Here is an 18,101-nt window from a genome sequence, read left to right as displayed (position 1 = left end):
TCATTCCCTTTCCACACTTAAAAACACAAAATTCATGTTACTAGATTGAACATATTGAAATTGCTTCAGAGCATATAGAAATCTATGCAAGGAAGAGGCTAGGGGCAGCTAGGTGGCTCAGTGGATAGAGCACCAGGCCTTAAGTCAAGAGGACCCGAGTTCAAAAAATCTCAGGCGAACTTTCTAGCTGTCACAATCTCAATTGCCTAACCACCAAAAAAAAAAAAAAAAAAGAGTAGGCTAGATGATAGGAAACTGGAGGCATTAGAAAACCCCAAGATTCTGTGACATTTGGGATGTGTATATGTATCTTCCCTGTGAAATGAGAATATTGGTAATAATCAGGCTCTTCTTTGTCCATCTCCTGAACGATGACACTCCCTTCTCCATTGAGAAAAAGATTGTAATGTTCTTGAATTCCCCCTTTATTCCAGAATACTCGAGAGTGGCCCAGGAAAGAAATGACTATTGATCACTCTGGAATCCCAAATTTTAGAATATCATAGCTTTTTTCTTGAGATCCCATATTTCCCACTGTCTTAAGTCTTAATTGCACAGAGGTGAGATATCCCAATTTGGACCAGTCTTTAAGAAAGAAAAGGCAAGTGTAGGACCAGGACACAAAGATCCAATTCATAGGGTCTCAGACCTAGAAGAGACCTCAAAGTGAGGATAAGAGTCATAATTTGGGCCTAACAATTCACCTTTATGTCCTTACACCTGATATAAGGAGCCTGCCCTGAAGCTAATTTCCATTATTCCCTTAGGAGAAAGGAGGCCTTAGCCTCTGCTCCCTGCAGTCTAGTAGGGGTCTGGACACACAAGCAAAATGCCTCAAAGAATGCTGGGGAGGGAAGCATCAATGACTAAGTGTCAATTATTAGGTGTTGCAGCACTGCTCCATTATCATTTGATCCTAACAACCTTGGGAGGCAGGGCTATTATCCCTATTTTATAGGTAAGGAAACTGAAGCAGCCAGTGATTTGTGCCCAAGGCCCCAGAGAATCACCTAAGGCTAGATTTGAACTCAAGTCTTCCACATACTCCAGTATCACCCAGATACCTCTCCTGTTGAAAGGACAATGTCAGAGGATAACAACCCTATGGAGGTCTTCTCTCCTCATATTTCCTACAATGCACCATCCCAGATTCACAACTTGGAGGGAAACCTTTATTGGGGGGATTGTCCTTTACAATGAAGGAATGATGGTTAGTCTCCCCCCGACCCAGGACCGGGTGTTCCAATAATCCCTATTCAGCAGCAGCAAGAAGTCAGGTCAATGAGGAGAAAGGCCCCAAAACAACCAGCATAGAGTGCCCAGGAAATGTCCTTGCGAGGCAGAAATAAGTGCTGCCTGAGGTCTCTGGGAGCAAGATTGGGCTGCTGGGTAGGACCCTGGATACATAAGTTCCTCCTTTGGATACAAACTGTTCCAATGAAGGACTGGCATTATCCAAGGTTATGAGGTTGGTCACTTGGCCAGATCTTCTGCCAGCGCCTTCCCCATCTTGTCCTTGAGGTAGGCACCCTTCTGCCATTCAGACTTCAGTTCTATCCACTCATAGTACGGAACCTAGGGAAGTCAAAGAGCGGTCAGGATGGCCTTTCTCAAGTGAGATCCTTTCAGTCCACACCAGCTCTTCCAAACCCCTTGTCCCATCTAAGGATGGCCCTATGCTCCACCCGGAGGAAGGGGGCCCAACCTCGTTTCTTGAAGAGTCTGCCTTGGCCTCTTCTCCTTTGAACCTCTCTTCTTAGTCATTCTTTCTCTGGCTTTAGGGGATGAAGAGGTTTCCCTTTCCAAGGGTAACTACTTGATTCGTGCCTTTACTTTGTGATTCTCACCCTTTCTTGTCCCTAGCAACTATTTGCCCACACACTTTAACCACCCCCATGAAAGAAGACCCACTCAGACCTCCATTTTCCTAAAAATGAGCTACCCCCCCAAATCCACATACTCTTCCTTTGATCTGAAAGGACCTTGAGTTTGGATCAGTCCTATCCAGTACTCTACACCAAGATGCCTGTTGTACCTTCAAGCTATCCATGCAGTGTCTCCAATTCACTCCCACATTTCTAGGGTAATAGAAGCTGCTCTTACCAGCACAGAAGTCAGGAAGAACAAAGTTCAAACACAAAGTTAGACACTTTGTGATCCTGGCAAGCCACTGACCCATTTTGTCTTTATTTCCTCACTTGGAAGATGACGTGGAGAAGGAAATGGAAAAAACTCCAGTCTCTTTGCCAAGAAAATTTTAAATGGGGTCATGGAGAGTCAGACATAACTGAAAACTGAATAGTGGCTACTCAATTTTCATGTCTTCTATGGCACGTTTTGTTCCAAACCCCAAGATTTATTGCTCAACATTGGATTCTGCAGATGATCTCCTCCTACCTGAGGATGACCCTTGACACCCAGAAAGGTCCCTGATCTAAGGCATTAGATCTGCTTTTCTTGTCAACTTTAGCACCGCCAATGGCTTCATCTGTGACATCTGTGCTGGTGACTTCCATGTCTATTATCTCCAGCCCCACTCTTCCCACAACTCCAGTCCTATATTTGTTTCCTGGACATCCACAGATTCCACTTCTGAAACATCTCAGGACCCTCCTCTCACTCACATCACCCTCATTAAAGGTCAGAGCAGCAGCACTCAATAGATCCTTTCTCCTAACTGGCCTCCCTGCCTCTAGGTTCTCTTTTTCCTATCACTGCCCAAGTAATCTTTCTAATGTGAAGCTCCAAACCAGATTTTAGACATTTTAGACCCCAGCCAAGTTGCCAAACCAATCACAGCCAGGAAGAGGAAGATCTGGAAGGGGGATAGCAGCAAAGAAAGGTGGGTGTAATGCCATGTGTGAACTCCAGCACATTAATGTTCACATAACACAGCCTTTGGTGGCTTGAAATGAGTTGTTTAAACCCCCAGGAGGATTCTAGGGGAAAAAAAAAAAAACAGCTGAGCCTCAGTCAAGGGCTCCTGATAATGCTAAGTACTCCCTAATGTTTCACCTCCATAACTGTTGGTCTTCTTCAAGGGCTAAACTCTAAGAGACTTTCTGACTCCTCCCAATACAGAATATAAAACTTTGTACAGATCTCACAATATGACTGAGAACTGGATGATGCTGTTTCTTCCTCCAACTACTAGCTGATCCCTCGTTCCACAATCCAAAATTCTTTTTGATTATAGTGTAAGTAAAGACCCTTGCAGGTCAAGGTAGAGTGAATGAAAGCTCCATCAAGCATACTCCATCTACAGAAAAAAACTACTAGAAAAGTAAGATATAGGCAAAATAGTCAAGAAACAGGTGAAGGAGCCAGCTGATAAGAGCAGAGCTGAATGGGACTAATGTAAAGATTGATTTGCTGGAGAGGAGGAATGCCCTTGTCCAGCTCAGTGTCTGCAGCAAAATTTTATCCCCAACCCCCAGGAAGAGGGACTTGGGGCCCATGAGCTACAGTGTTGTTGTGGCAGCTGTTTCGGCCAGCTCCCACCATGAAAGGGGCAGGTGCTGAATTTGACACAGCTGCAGGTCTGAAAGGTTTGAAACTATCTACAGCTCAGTTTGAGGCATGTGTAAACACATGGAAATCTCTCTTTGGTCTCTCCTCTCTTCTGCCAGCCCATGGAGGGTCTAGGAAAACCCAGAGGCTAGGGCTTTGAATGACCACAGCCCCACTAGGTATACTCACATCAACCAGCAAGAAGCCAGCCGCCCGAAGGTGCCGCTTGGCCATGACAAACCGACCCAGCAGATCCTTGCTTCGGCTGTTGAAATTTGGGAACTCCCAACGCAGAAAAACCAACCTAGAGAACAAGCAAGAGGGGGAAGCTGAACATTAATCCATGAAAAGAAATTCATCTTCCTCAAAGACAAAAGGAAAAATAAGAGAGGGACGAAGATAGAGAGCTATCTCCTGCTCATGTTGTAAACCAAGGCCAAACCCCACCTTCTGCTGGGGGTGGGGGGAGCCTTCCCCTTTCCCAATGATGTTGCACACAGAGTTTGGAGGAACAAGCGCATTACCTCTTGGCACCAGGGGGCAGAGGACGAGTTCCAGTTGGCTGAGCCAGGTGAGGTGCCAAAAAGTCCTTCATGGGCAGAGGTTGATTGTCTACATCAAGTACCAACTCAGCATCTGGATAATGGGAAAGCAGGAGGAATTAGAATGGGAACATAAGGTGTAAGGAGTAATGGAGAGTCACTGAGTTGGAACTTCCAATTGAAATCAAAATTCACAAAGGAAGGCTATCCTGAACACTGAAGCAGCTGAGATAGGGCTGTATCTTAGTGATTTGACCAAACTACACATTAACTTAAGAGGCAGAACTGTACAGGATAGGCAAATATAAAGAGAGGTAAATGTCTGGGAAAGAGTGATACTCTTGCCCAGCCCAGTGTCTGCAGCAAGATTTTATCCCCAAGTCCCAGTAAGAGGGACTTGGGGCCCATGAGCTACAGTGTTGCTTTGGCAGCTGTTTCGGCCAGCTCCCACCATGAAAGGGGCAGGTGCTGAATTTGACACAACTGCAGTAAAGAATCAAATATTTCAATAGAAGCTCTAGAGGTCCTCTAAGAAGATTTAGATTTGAAGTGATAAAAAGGGGGGAAGAGTATTCATGAAACCAGGTAGGAGAGGATGAGCAGGCTCACCTAGCTCCCAGCCATACTGAGTGATTTCTCCAAAACGGACCTTGTCATCACTCCCCAGCCACCCTTTCAGTATCTCCTGCAGATCTTTCTGCATGGGTGTCTTGGGTGTGGAAGCTTGAGGGTGTAGGGCCACTGGTGGCAAGAATGGCCCAGTGTACTCAGGATGCTCTAGTTGAGCGGTAGCATTGATGTGGATCAGCTTCTGGCAGGTGTTTTGGTTCTGAGAGAACTTGCCATCTGCAAAGGACAGTACAGGAAATGCTCAGACACTGCAGGTTATCAATCATCGGGAAGTTAATTTTGGAGGAAGATCCGGACTGCAACCCTGGAATAATCCCACCATGGTGGGAACCACACAGGTAATTTTCCACTGCAGGGATAAAGTTGTCTGTCAGGGCTGAATCTGATCCTGGCCCATGACCGAGTTCAAGAGAGAGAATAGAGACAGAGGAGGTACTAGGCTATTTCTCCCAATCATTCTTTCTCACCTCTCTAATCCCTCACCTAGAAACTGGCTATGAAAATCCTGGCAAAGAACCTCTTGTAGCTGTTTCTTCTGTACTTGCTGTAGTATACACAGGGACCATACCACATCAACTTGCAGGCCAGGGCTCAACTTGTCCAGTTCTGACTCCAATTTCCTGTGTACCTGGAGAAGGGAAAAGATGAGGATCCTTCTCTCTGTGCAGCTAGGAACACTCACTGATGTGACTCGATGAATTTGTCATTCAATTTAAGGCTGAAGGCAGTCTGCAAAAGATATGAGGTCAATCCTGACCTGTTATCTTCCTAGGATGCCAATTCCTACTTTACTTGTCCCCCTTTATAAGACACTACCATTTTCTCAGGGTATTTCCCCCCATACCCACTTCTCTCTTATTGTCGTTTCTACATGTCCATAAGTTTGAATTCTTTAGGGTTTATTTAGGAGGAAAATTAAGAAATACTCTTTTTTTTCCCTTTGAACTCTTCTTCCTCTATTCAACAGGGCACCACTGCCCCAGTTAAATTAGTTCTTCATTAGTTTCTAGAACAAAACCACATGTATGCCCACCTCCCTGACCCTGCTTCCCTCCAGAAAGGGGAAATACCAAACTGAAGAACTGTTCTTCTTGCTCAGGATGGAAGTTCAGACGAGCAAATGTCAGGATCATGTTACTCAGCTGAAGTGGGGTGAAGTCATCTGCCTTGTTTATTACGTACTGCGGACCAGAAGAAGTAGGGTAAGGTTTCCTAGCTTAACTTGATCTTCTCATTCTTTATCCCATTATCCAAAAGGCAATGCACCTGACAAGATATGGATCTAGTATCTAGTCTTTTCTCTCAAAGACATGGATTACCATGTCCCCAAACACTTAAGTTCTATAGCTCTTCCAGAAGGGTCATCTTTCTAGAGGTTAAAGTGTGCCTGTCATCAAACCCTGGGCTCCCAAACCCTGTAAGGGCCTATATATGCATAAGAGGGTGACCTTGATCTTATTTATGGTTAAGATTCTCAAGAAAATTAATCATCTATGGCTATTGGCTTGTGTCTCTTGGAGATACCTCATATACCAGTAGTGAGAGCAGAGAGAAATCTTTAAAGAACATTCCCTATTCAGTCTCTAAACCAGGGCTGGCCCATAAATCCTCCTCTTTGCAAATTTCCAAGTTTTACATAAATGGCAATCATGATTATTACCTAAAATGTACCTCCTAGACCTGGGGTGGTATAGTTTCTAGTCCATCGGAACTCTTGCTTACCTGGGCAAAGGCTTCAAAAAGAGGCAAGTTGAGCCACTTGAGGAAGGCAAAGGACTTAGAGCACTGAGTTACATCACTGGGTGTCATACTCGACACCTGGGGCAGCAGTTCAGATGCAAGCTTCTGAAATATCTGGGTTTGATGGAAGTTTAGTTTTCCTTTAAGAAAAAAGAGACCACAGTAAATTTGATGGCAGAATCACTGAGGGAATGAGAGAGAGGAAGCTGGGCAATCCAGAACAGGAGTTGCTGAAGCCCCCCTTATTTATTCATTAGCCCAGCCCAGACCCCAGGAATTTTGGCCCCTTTCTCCACAAACCAGAACTGCTGTTAAACTGTTTATCCTGAGGCAAAGGGAGAAGGCTATGTAGGGTCTCGGGACTATAGTGTTTCTGTAGTAGCCTTTTAGCCATCAACTGATGGGAGAGGAGTGGAACAAATACTGACTTGACCAGGAGAAAAGAACAGTAAGAAATGATAAGGGAGTTAGTTCCTTGCCCTTTTCATAACCACTCCCATCGCCTTACCATAAGCATATGCAAAGTCAATAAGCATTCCTCTTGTCAAGGCAAAAGGTTTCTGAGCCAGGTGGTAGGAGATAGCTCGAAGTAGGGGCACTGAACGCCGGTTCTGAGAAGCCAAGATCAGCATCACTTTTCGCAGGTCTTCGGGGCCAAACTGCTCTGCCAACTCCAGGAACTGTCAACCACAGCCACCCAGGGAGGTCAGCTAGCTGGGCAGCTGCCATTCTCTGCTGCACCAAGATTGGGGGAGGGGGGGAGGAGCTAGAGAATTGGTCTCAATCCAGCACCCAAATACTGACTCCCCACCCCAGCCCCAATGAAACTGCCCCATGAGATGTGCTCATCCCTATGGGACAGAACTGTCATATTCTCATTTCTAAGACATTTCCATCATGAACCTCTAAGAGCAGGGAAAAGCTAGTGCTTAGGATCCCAGACACACAGAGAAATCCAATGTCTGTAGCCAAACTTATCCCCAGGTCCCAGAAAGCAGGACATGGGGCCCATGAACTACAGTGTTCCTGTGGCAGTCTTTTGGGCCAGCCCTTGCCATGGACAGAGGCAGGTGCTGAATTTGACAAGACTGCAAGAGCTGAAGTTGCAAAGTCCAGTGGACTAGGAGTTAAGGAGACCCAAGCCTGAGGCAATTTGGCACTGCTATCAATATTCTAGTTGACTTTGGGCGAGCTAAGGTTTCTTTAAATCTCTTTCCTTATATGTCAGCTAAGTATAGCTTCGACCCTACCTAATTCATTATTAATGAGATTACATTAAATAGGAGATGGGAAGTTGTTATAGAAAAAAAAAAAAGCCCTCTAAAAACATTCTGCCAGGGTCTCATGTTCTTAGACCCCATATTACAGCTAGTATAAAGGGCTGAAACTCTGAATAAGTGCACTTGCATCAGATAATGTCTCTATTAGCATATGCTTGGAATTGCTCTTCTCTCAGCTAACACTGGCTCAATGTTTGGGGTTAAGAGAATTGTAGCTAAGGATTAGGGGGTAGAGTGAGGGAAACAAAATGAGGAGGAGAAGAGTGTGGAGATTCTGGACTCTAGAATCAAGGAGGGATCGGATCCTTGGCAAAACTCCTGGCAGTTTGTTCTATCTCCTTCATTTCTCCCACTAAAGACCAAGGACTTTTGCTTATCCCGAGGCCTCCAGGGAGCTAGTTTGGACTTTACAGGTAGCATAAAAAGCCAAGTCCAACCCTCAATTACAGATTCAGATGTAGAGCCCACTGTTTCCCAGAATGCCATGCTGCTTGTACTATAGGCCTCTGTCCATCTGAGACCATGTACTGAAATACTAAATAACACTTCTATTCCTGCATGAGTGAAGATGGACAAACTCCCAGGGGAAGGGAAATATGTACTTCACTCCTCATTTCTCAATACCTTGTCCTCTAGCCGGTCCATTAGGGCCCCTGAGAGGTGCCCCACTTTCGCCATGAGAACCACCACAGTGCGGCAGTCCTCAATCTCTGTCCAGCGGCGCTCCAAGTACATCAATAGTTCTGTCAGGAGTTCCCTTGAGGCCCGATCCTGCATGTAGGGAATGCTTGTCTCTGCCAGAAAAACCAGGTTCTTATATTTAACTCTGCGAAGCCTCCAGCGAACCTCTTGTTCCACAGATAGCAGGGGCTTGAAATTCTCTGGAAGTTGCAATGCATAGAGGCTCCGGAGCAAGTTCATAAGAGTTCCATGCCAGACTGAGGATACCTGGGCCAAGGAAGGAAGAAAATAATGTTCTAGTCTAAAATATAATTAAAAAGTAACTAGAAAGTAGATTGAAATAGTGAGAAGACCTTGTAATCTCCTGTTTGGCTTTTAAAGTGCTTTATAACCTCATTCTTCTGATCTCATAATATCCACTCCAACCTCAGCACGCATTTCCTAAGGTCCAGTCAAGATGGTTTTCTAGCTGTTCCTCTCAATGACACATTCTACCTGTCAACTCTGTGCCTTTGCATTGGCTATGGCATGCACTCTCTCTTCCTCCTGCTCCTGAGAATCCAAGGCTCTCTTCAAAACCCCTGGACCACTGAAGTTCTATACACACATTCTGACACTCAATTATACCATGACTTTTCTGGCTATGAAATATTTCACATCTGTGGCTAGATTGAAAGCTTATTCCATAGTAAATATTGTAAACTTTTCCTATCTCAATTTGACAGCTTCCTATTTTGTCAATAGCATTAAGACCATCTCAAAAACCCTACCTTTCCTCTGGCCACATGATGGTTTTTAAAATCTTTTTTCACAAAGGCAAATTCCACAATCTGTATTCATCCTACCCCAGCAGGCACTTCATCCTTCCCATTCACTTTCCCAGGTCCTTTCCATCTATCTGGAAATGTGCTGAGTCTTTTCAACACCCTTAAAAGACTTCTCTAGTCTATCTAGCTTGTGTTCTCTCATTACTTCTAATCCTAATAAACCATTCTTTTTTTCTCAACCTAGTTTTCAATCCTCAATTTATTAATGACTGATGGATGGATCAATTTAATGTCTTTTCTCAATATAAAACAGGTATGTATTGAAAATTGACTTAGGCTCTGCTACTTCTTAGTCATTTAACCTCTCTGAGCCTTTATCCTCAGCTGTAAAATTATAATGTAGACTAGATGACCTTTAAAGCCCCATTTAGTCCATGACTTATAACTTCATGTCCTCTTTGCAGCATCTGATACTGCTACCCTACAGGATATTCTCTCCTTTCTTGGCTTCACAAACACTACATTCTCCTGTTATTATTATCTATCTAACCAAGGAGTTTAATCTGGTTCCTTTCTTTTAAAATATTTTGTTAACTGAATTTTCTATCTGACCTCTTATTTTAGGCACTTAAACATATGATTTTGAGGATCCCATAAGTTTCACCAAACTGTCACTGGGACCTATGATATACAAAGTCCCACAATGAATTCATTAACTTTACTGTTTCCACCTATGGCACCAAAAGTTGTGGATCATGTTGCCAAATCATGTTGACTCTGTGTCCACATTTTATATCCTTCTCTTCTCCAATCTTACCATTACCTATCTAATATAAGTCCTTGCCTGGATTATGCAACAGCTCTTAAAAATCTTCCTTTTTTCCATTCTTATGCTCCTACAAATCAACCCTTCACCATCAGATTAATCTTTTACAAAGACTCGGTTATGTCAAAGTTCAAAACTATTTTGTGACTTCTCATTGCTCAATGAATCATGCTTGATTTTTTTTTTAACATTCAAGAGTTTCCACAAACTTGTACCACTAACTTTCTAGCTTTATTTCCTATCTATCTCTAAATACCCTTAAGCAGTACTATTCTTTCACATGCTGGGACCATAGCTTTGTTCACATTATTTCTCCTCCTGCTGAATTCCAAATGATTCTTTAAAGCTCCTATGTCCTCAGTTACCCTACCTATGCTTTGAATCAACTCAAATTTTAACATGTTTTTCATCCAACATTGTGGAATATATTTATCAGATTCTAAGCTCCACAAGGACAGATTATCATCCACTCTCCCAAAACCCAGCATGTCTTCCCACAATTTATGAGTTTAGTGAGCACCTCCTCATAATCCACAGCTTGCTCTATTTTTACTGACTAAGGATAGTTGTACTTGAATATGCAATCCCAAATGCTTGGTCTAATATTACACATCCTATAACCCACCTGGCTGTCCATAGTGCGGAAGAGCTTCTTTAGACGGACATCATTATCGAGTAAGTTTTTGTCCAGGTGCTTATCCACCAAGAGGCGAGAAAGTTTAATTACCATGAGAGCAGCATGGTTATGATGAAGCTTGTACCTACTATCAAGTAATTCTAGCACTTCCTCAGGGGTGGTAGCCTCCTCAATCTTCTGGTCGACTTCTTGAGAGGGTGGGTAGGGGGTGAACACTGGCTCCTTATTTAAGAGTTTATCCAAAGTAGAGAAAGCAGATCCACGTGTGGTAGTCATCATCTTGCTAGGAATACTGCCCAGCCTTAGTCTACCAATTACAGTTAAGGATGAGGCTTGCTGGGTGGCCAAGAGGCAGATGCAACGCTGCATCAGGCGAGATGCCATGATGCTCTGGGCAGGGACACGTTACCTGAAGGAGAAGTATAGCACTTTCACCTCAACTCAAACCATTTAAGACCTGTTAAAGTAAGAGAAAGAAATTGCAAACCTTAAAGCAATGGACTTAAAAGCTGGGAGACTATCATTATTTAAGTCTAAGTCTGTGTAGTTGCAGGAAAACGGTTTTTCATTTCAAACAGGGAGAGTTAGACTAGATTCCTTATAGCTAGGGTTCTTATTATTCCTGGGATAATATATGTGTAATTCTTAAACTATTTATCTTAAAGGTTTGATTCAACTCTCAAGAGCCATTTCCAAGCAAGGCCTTGAAAATACAGACAAAAAGCAAAAAAGCCAAGAGTCCCGTCTTCCACAGGATTTTCTAGGTGTGTGGAACTACAGAAGGCCCATGTGGGGACAGAGTAGACCAGTTTGGAGTATGAAAGAGAGGATGAAAAGGAAAGGTTGAAATCAGCCTATAAATAACAAGGAAGCCTTGGAAAACATTAGTGCAGCAGCTCCATTCTAGTAAGCTCAATTTGGTGCTACAGGACACAATGGGAGGCAGCATTTTCTCTAAGTGTAAAAAAAAAAAAAAAATCAACATGGAACTATGATTAATAATAAGAACCCAAAAGAAAAAAGACAGAATAAAAGAAGCTGTGAAATAATTGGTGTGGCTAAGGACCGCACTATGATTTGGGACTTTCACTTAATCTCTTCTGGCCTCAGATCATTTCTATGAGAGAAAACTCTGATATAACAAAAAAATTATAGGGGGACCTTGAAGAGGAAGTGACCATTTCATCTTAGACAAATGCTGAGAAAAGAGATCAAATCTGGGAATAATGTGCTGTGCACAAAGATATCCTGTGGGAAGACCCCCTCAGACTTCACCATGCCTTAAGGTAGATTTTTCCTAAAAACAAGAGCTACCAAAACTGGGAAGGACAGCCCAGGAAGTGCAAAAAATCATGGAAGGTTTTATCTGTTATACAAGATAATTTGAGATAACTTCCAACTCTATCACGCCTAATAAAACAAATAGCTTAAACATGTAATTGTGTCCTTCTGCACTTTCTAGGCCATATGCAGATGATGAAAATTCAAGTCAACAGCCACTTGCTAGAAACGAAACTCCTAAGAATGGACAGTAGATACTGTGGCCAATCTTGACCTAAGAAACCCATAAGTAGACTCCCAAATTTAGCCACCATGACTCAAAATGGGATCTGTCCTATCCCAGACCATGCTCAGATTTTTCCAGTAACAAAAAGCAGGAGGGCAAGCAATCTACAACTATTAATGTTTTCAATAAAACTGTCTTGAAAACTATCGTTGATCTGACTACAGATCATACTCCTAAAACAAACTGCTTGAAATAAAAACCAAAAGCATATAAGCTATAATTCTCCATTATATACAGATAAATACTAAAAGAATTCGTGTTTTTGAGGGTAGAGACCATGTCTTATACTTTCTTTTTCCTAGTTCTGGGAAAAGGAAAAAAAAAAATGGAGAGGGGAATGTGTTTACCTTTGACACTAAGAACAGATTACGGACAAATCTGATTTGATAAAATCCAAGTTTTTGATACTTACATACAATCGAGAGGTAGCACAACACAGCAGGAAGAGTATTATATTTGGATTCAAGATCTGGATTTGAATCCCTGCTGTCACTAATTACTAGAGAAGCCTTTACTTTCCATACCATGAGGCAATACTAAATGACCTTCAAAGTCCTTTGGTTGGACTCCGAGTCCTGCATAAACAGGAGCCCAGGAACTCCTGCACCCCACCTTTTATTCCCGCTTAGGATTTTCTATAACCCCTTTCCTCCGGGGTCTAGGAGGGGCTGAAGATCGGGGAGCCCGGCCAAGTGACCTTGAGCCAATCACTGCCCCCCCCTCTCCCGCCCCTTTAACCATAGCCTTTTCCTCTTTCAAACCGGAACAAAGGGTTGAACCCTGAAGTTTCCTGTAAAGTTCTGAAGCACCCAAGGCTCGGGATGAGAATCTACATTTTCTCAGGCCGCCGGCCTTTGGGGGCTCAAGGATCTCAGCGCGCTAAGTAGCCTTTGGAGGTCACAGGGTCTAATCCACGCATTCCGGTGCGCGGAGGTGCAGGGACCTGGTTAAGGTCACAGGCCACGTGGGGGCAGAGGCAAAAATGGGTTTTGATTCCACGTGGCCTATAAAACCTCCCCTCCCCCCTTCCACCCGGCCCTTGCTCCCCCGCATTCCAAGACCGGAAGCCGGGGGCGCATGCGGATTAAGGACACCAGCCGGGTAGCTAAAGGGATCCAGGGCGGCATCAGCGTGAGGGACGAGCCAGCACGATAATGTCCCGCTCGCCCGGCGCAGGGAAGGCGGTCCCCACCTCAGGACTCCCCATAAACTCGGCCTCGGTCTCCCCTCCTCAGGTCCTGTGTTCCCCGTGGCCTCCTCTGCCTCCTCTCGCCCCTGCCTGGCTCCCTTTCCCAGTCCCTTTTTCCTCCCCCGAATTGTACCCACCCGCTCTCCAGAGGCACGGCCCCTGGACCTTCACTGCCTCTGACCTCCATACGTGACACGCGCCGACCCAACGAAAGAAGGAACCACCCGTCGACCGCGAGGCCACTTGAGCGAGCGTCGCGCACGCCCGTAACGTCATACGGCGCGCGACAGCCGGAAGTGAAGCCTTTTACTTCCGGGCAGAAACTTGGGGCCGGCTTCTGAGAAAGCAAATGAACCTTGGAAGGCGGGGGTTATGGCGTGTTCTGAGAGCAACGAATCCGTTTAGGACAGGGATGAGGGGGAGGGTCCTTTTCAGGAAATATTAGTGCCAGAGGAGTAATAATAGAAATAACTCCTATCTCTAGAAATTTACGAAGCGCTTTCTTTGGAATAACCTTGTGACGTAAGCCACAAGAATTTTAAAAAGGAAATTAAAATATATGCAGTACAATTATAGCTCTTTTTAAAAAGTTATGATTTTCATCTCCATTTTACAAGTAAAGAGGGTCGGAGAACTTCAAGTGACTTGCCCCGGATCATACAGCAAGTGTCAGCTTGAGCTAGATATTGGCACCATTTTACCAAAAAAAAAGAAAGAGTGGGCCTCAAAATTCTGCGTCTAGTTGGTAGTTTTTCTGGTCAGCCTTTACATGTGAAAACAGTGCAGACTCCCGTCGTTTTGAGTTGAAAACTGATGTCACTCCCATATTTTTAACACCATCAGTACAGGGCACTCCTATCTAAAATAATAAATTGCCCATGTCTAATCAGTATTGGATTATTTATCGTCTACGGAAGAGGGTGGGGGCCAGGGAGGAGAAAAATTTAGTTTTACAAAAGTGAATGTTGAAAATTGATCTTTGCATGTCTTTGGAAAAATAAAAAGCTTTTTTTTTTTTTAAATAAAAGAACAAATCCTTTACAGAAAAACTAAAATAACATTAAGTAAAACTTTCAAAGGCCCTCCTTTACCAATGTCAGTTCTTGGTTGCCAACACTTTATTTTAAGGAGTGTTGAGAGAGCGTCGGGGCTGCAGTAATTAAGACCCTGCTACTATTTTTTCAGAATGTGTTTTAATCTATCCATTAGAATCATTGAAAAATATATTTTTTAAAGTAGGTCAAACCTATTAATCTGAGAGTTTTTCCTTAGTGAAAGGTAGGAAAAAGGAATTTTTAATTTGGGATTGAGAGGGAAATAGATTCTTATTAGAACAAGGGAAGTAGATCCTTGTTAGAACAAAGGAAAGTCAGTCAGCCAGCATTTATTGTGCACCTAATAGATGTCAGACACTGTGCTAAGTGCTGAGGATAGGAAGAAAGGCAAAACAATCCCCTTTTGAAATTTATTATGTTGAGATGAACCAAATCAGTTCCAATGGAGCAATAATGAACTGAATCAGCTACACCGAGTGAAAGAACTCTGGGAGATGACTAAGAACCATTACATTGAATTCCCAATCCCTCTATTTTTGTTTGCCTGCATTTTTGATTTCTTTCACAGGCTAATTGTACACTATTTCAGAGTCTGATTCTTTTTGTACAGCAAAATATACTTATTTTGTATTTAATTTATACTTTTATATATTTAACATGTATTGGTCATCCTGCCCATTCCTTCCCTTCTAGGGAAGGGGGTGGAGGGGAAGGAGAGGAAGGAGGGGAAAAATTGGAACAAAAGGTTTGGCAATTGTCAATGATGTAAAATTAAAAATTTTCCAGGCATATAACTTGTAAATAAAAAGCTATTTAAAAATAAATAAATAAAAAAAATTTATTGTGTAATAGGGAAGACAGCATGCAACAGCAAATGAAATATATGCAAAATAGAAATAACCTCAGTGGCACTGCATTAGCATAACATAGATATAGTTATAAGCCATTATAGCTCAAATTTATATAGCGTCTTAGAGCTTAATAAAGTTTCTTTGTAACATCTTTGTAAAAGAGGAAATAAATTTTTTTTGCTAATTTTATAAGGAATCAGGGATGTAGAGGTAAGGGAACTGGCTCAAGGTCATAGCTAGAAAATGTCTGAGCAAACTACTTGAACCTAGATTTCCTGAATTCATCTCCTCAATCATCGTTCTAAGCCCCTCTGAGATAAAAAAAGTAAAAAAAAAGTTGTGTTTAGTTTGTAAATAATGCACTAATTGATGGATATTTTTGAAAATGCTGGATCTAGATTCAAAAGATCTGAAATCGTGGTTCCATGTACAAACTGACTTGCAGCAAGTCACTTCACCTATTTGGGTATCAGTTTACTTATCTGTAAAATGTTGGGCCCAGTGATCTCTAATGTATCCATCAGTTAAATATATCCAATTATCCTTTTTTTTTTTTTTTTTTTTTGAGTTGGGGAAGGTATTAGGGTATGAGTTGATGAGGAATGATAATTGTGGAGTAGGTTGTAAAAACAGGGAGGGGTTTTCAGTAATGTTAGCAAGCTCTAAATAGGTTCTGCTTGAGATGTAAGAGACAAAGTCAGAAATGGTCATTCAGTGAAATTGAACCTTCTAAAAATCAACCTCAAATGAATAAAATCAACTGTGTAAAAATCTTTCCTGAAGTAACTACTTCGAACATAAATCAAAATAATTCAGGACTTGAAGGGATGTTGGGGATCATCTAAACCAAGCATTTTTAACCTTTTTTGTATCTTGGGCATTCTGATGACATCTATGAACCCCTTTTTACAATAATTCATCATATACATACATACATATATATATATATGGAGGGAGAGGGAGAGAGAGAGAGAGAGAGCTAGCTACAAAACTTTTTTTAAAGTGCTCAGTTTAAGACCAATCTATTTTAACAGAATAGGAAACTGAGGCCCAGAAAGGAGAGGTGATTTGGTCAAAAGATGGGCCTTGAATCCATATTAAGATGAAAAATGTAGAGTATAAATCTATAATTCTGGAAATTGTAATAAGAGCTGATGTTTGAATGATTAATGAAGAATATTGAAAAAGGAGAGTTAGAGTATAAATATTTTGCTGATGCCATGAGTTGAGCTGAGCTCATTTGGCATGATGGTAGCGCTATGCAGGAGCAATGTCTTGTCCTGAGTCACTGGGGTATAGGGGAAGTCATTGGATATTTTGCCAGAAGAAATAAACAAATATCCAGGGAATACTAGGAAATGAGAAGTGAATGAAACAATTCCAGCAGAATTTGCAGTTTGGGGAAGGGAACATACATTCATATAGCACCGTCTCTGTGCCAGATTCCATGCTTATTTGATTTTCACAATAAGCTTCCAATGTAGAGGCTGTTATAATTTCCATTTAGTATTTGAAACTGAGGATAAATGTCTTGCTCAACAGCATATAACTAGTGCCTGAGTGGATTTGAACTCATGTCTTCCTGATTCCAGCTCTAGCGCTCCAGTATGGTACACAGGATGTACTTAGTAAATGATACTTGTATTAAAAAACAGAAGGGGTGTGTGTGTGTGTGTGTGTGTGTACATATATATTATATATGTCATCTTCTCATAGACATACACAGTAATTTACATAATTCCTTCTCCCAGGGATTTTCCAGATTACAACTCTGAGAAGTCTAAGAGAGACTGTTTCTCTTTAGCTTATATAAGTTCTGTATTCTAGTCTGATAGCATTTATTAAGCTCTTGCTATGTCAGGTTCTGGGGTAAGCCCTAGGAACAAAAAGAAAAGTCAACTCTCTCTACTTTCAAGGTGCTTATAGTGAAGTGGGGGAGAAAACACATAAAAACTATATACAAACAAGTTTTATGTACAGATAAAATTGAAGATAATCAACAAAGGATAGCCAATAGCATTAAGGAAGATTAGGAAACCTTTCTTGCAAAAGATAGGATTTTAACTGAGAGTTGAAGAAATCTAGGGGAGCCAAGAGGTGACAAGAGAGGTTCAGGTATGGGGAAGAGCCAGTGAAGATATTTGGAGATGGGAGATGGGAGTGGTATATGTAAGTAACACCTACTGGGTCAATGTCACTAGATTGCAGTGTACATGGTAGGATTTAATGTGTAAGAAGACAGGAAAAGTAGGAAAAAACTAAGTTGTGAAGAGCTATATAAGCTATGTAGGATTTTATATTTGATTTAATTGAAGGTAATAGACATTGGAGTTGATTCAATTGGCAAGTGGGAAGATGGGGGTGCAATCAGACCTAATTAGCCCTTTAAGAAAATCAGACATTTGCATGAAGAATGGGACCATAGTAGGGAGAAGTTCCATGCAAAGAAAACAACCAGCAGCCTTCATGGACTTGTAATAGGGAAGGGTAGATGAAGGCTGCCCTAGATTAATAGTAGTTACTGTAGTTCTTTAATTCTGAATGAGGTTTCCCTTCACTGAAACAGATTTTAATGTTTCAGTAGTACTTGGAGTTGAGTTCTAGGGGTAGCCCTGTGGACTATTCTAACATTAGCTCAGTAGCACCAGATGATTATTTTTTTTAAATTGTATTTTATTTTTCCAAATACATGCAAAATTGGTTTTCAACATTCACCTTTGCAAAACCTTGTGTTCCAAGTTTGTCTCTTTTTTCCCCCCTTCCCCCTTCCCAAAGACAGCAAGCAATTCGATACAGGTTAAACACATGCAATTCTTCTAAACATAT

At 42.1% G+C, this 18,101-nt stretch overlaps 1 protein-coding gene and 3 non-coding genes across 7 annotated transcripts; all 4 read right to left on the bottom strand.

Moving 5' to 3' along the window:
* Positions 1–1,150: 1,150 nt before the first annotated feature.
* Positions 1,151–13,629, bottom strand: TBRG4 (transforming growth factor beta regulator 4). Of its 4 annotated transcripts, none has more exons than XM_051984712.1 (11): positions 13,551–13,629; positions 10,602–11,070; positions 8,327–8,650; positions 6,931–7,102; positions 6,405–6,562; positions 5,753–5,863; positions 5,166–5,310; positions 4,662–4,898; positions 4,035–4,146; positions 3,700–3,814; positions 1,151–1,575 (listed from the first exon to the last, which is right to left on the bottom strand). In XM_051984712.1, exons 2-11 carry the CDS (start codon positions 10,995–10,997, stop codon positions 1,474–1,476), a joined length of 1,872 nt encoding a protein of 623 aa, XP_051840672.1. In that variant the 5' UTR covers positions 10,998–11,070; positions 13,551–13,629; the 3' UTR covers positions 1,151–1,473. The 4 variants fall into 4 exon arrangements, with proteins under 4 accessions (XP_051840672.1, XP_051840664.1, XP_051840690.1 ...); XM_051984704.1 differs by having other exon boundaries at positions 13,507–13,624; XM_051984730.1 differs by having other exon boundaries at positions 10,602–11,022; positions 13,507–13,621.
* LOC127546103 (small nucleolar RNA SNORA5) lies at positions 3,402–3,538 on the bottom strand. Its single transcript, XR_007949963.1, has one exon. It is a non-coding gene; the product is annotated as a small nucleolar RNA SNORA5 (small nucleolar RNA).
* LOC127546104 (small nucleolar RNA SNORA5) lies at positions 4,404–4,540 on the bottom strand. Its single transcript, XR_007949964.1, has one exon. It is a non-coding gene; the product is annotated as a small nucleolar RNA SNORA5 (small nucleolar RNA).
* LOC127546102 (small nucleolar RNA SNORA5) lies at positions 7,379–7,515 on the bottom strand. Its single transcript, XR_007949962.1, has one exon. It is a non-coding gene; the product is annotated as a small nucleolar RNA SNORA5 (small nucleolar RNA).
* Positions 13,630–18,101: the final 4,472 nt, after the last annotated feature.

The sequence above is a fragment of the Antechinus flavipes genome, chromosome 1 (assembly GCF_016432865.1).
Source record: "Antechinus flavipes isolate AdamAnt ecotype Samford, QLD, Australia chromosome 1, AdamAnt_v2, whole genome shotgun sequence".
Lineage (NCBI taxonomy): Eukaryota > Metazoa > Chordata > Mammalia > Dasyuromorphia > Dasyuridae > Antechinus > Antechinus flavipes.
The sequence above is the reverse complement of the archived record's forward strand: the minus strand, read 5'-3'. Positions and strand labels throughout refer to the sequence as shown.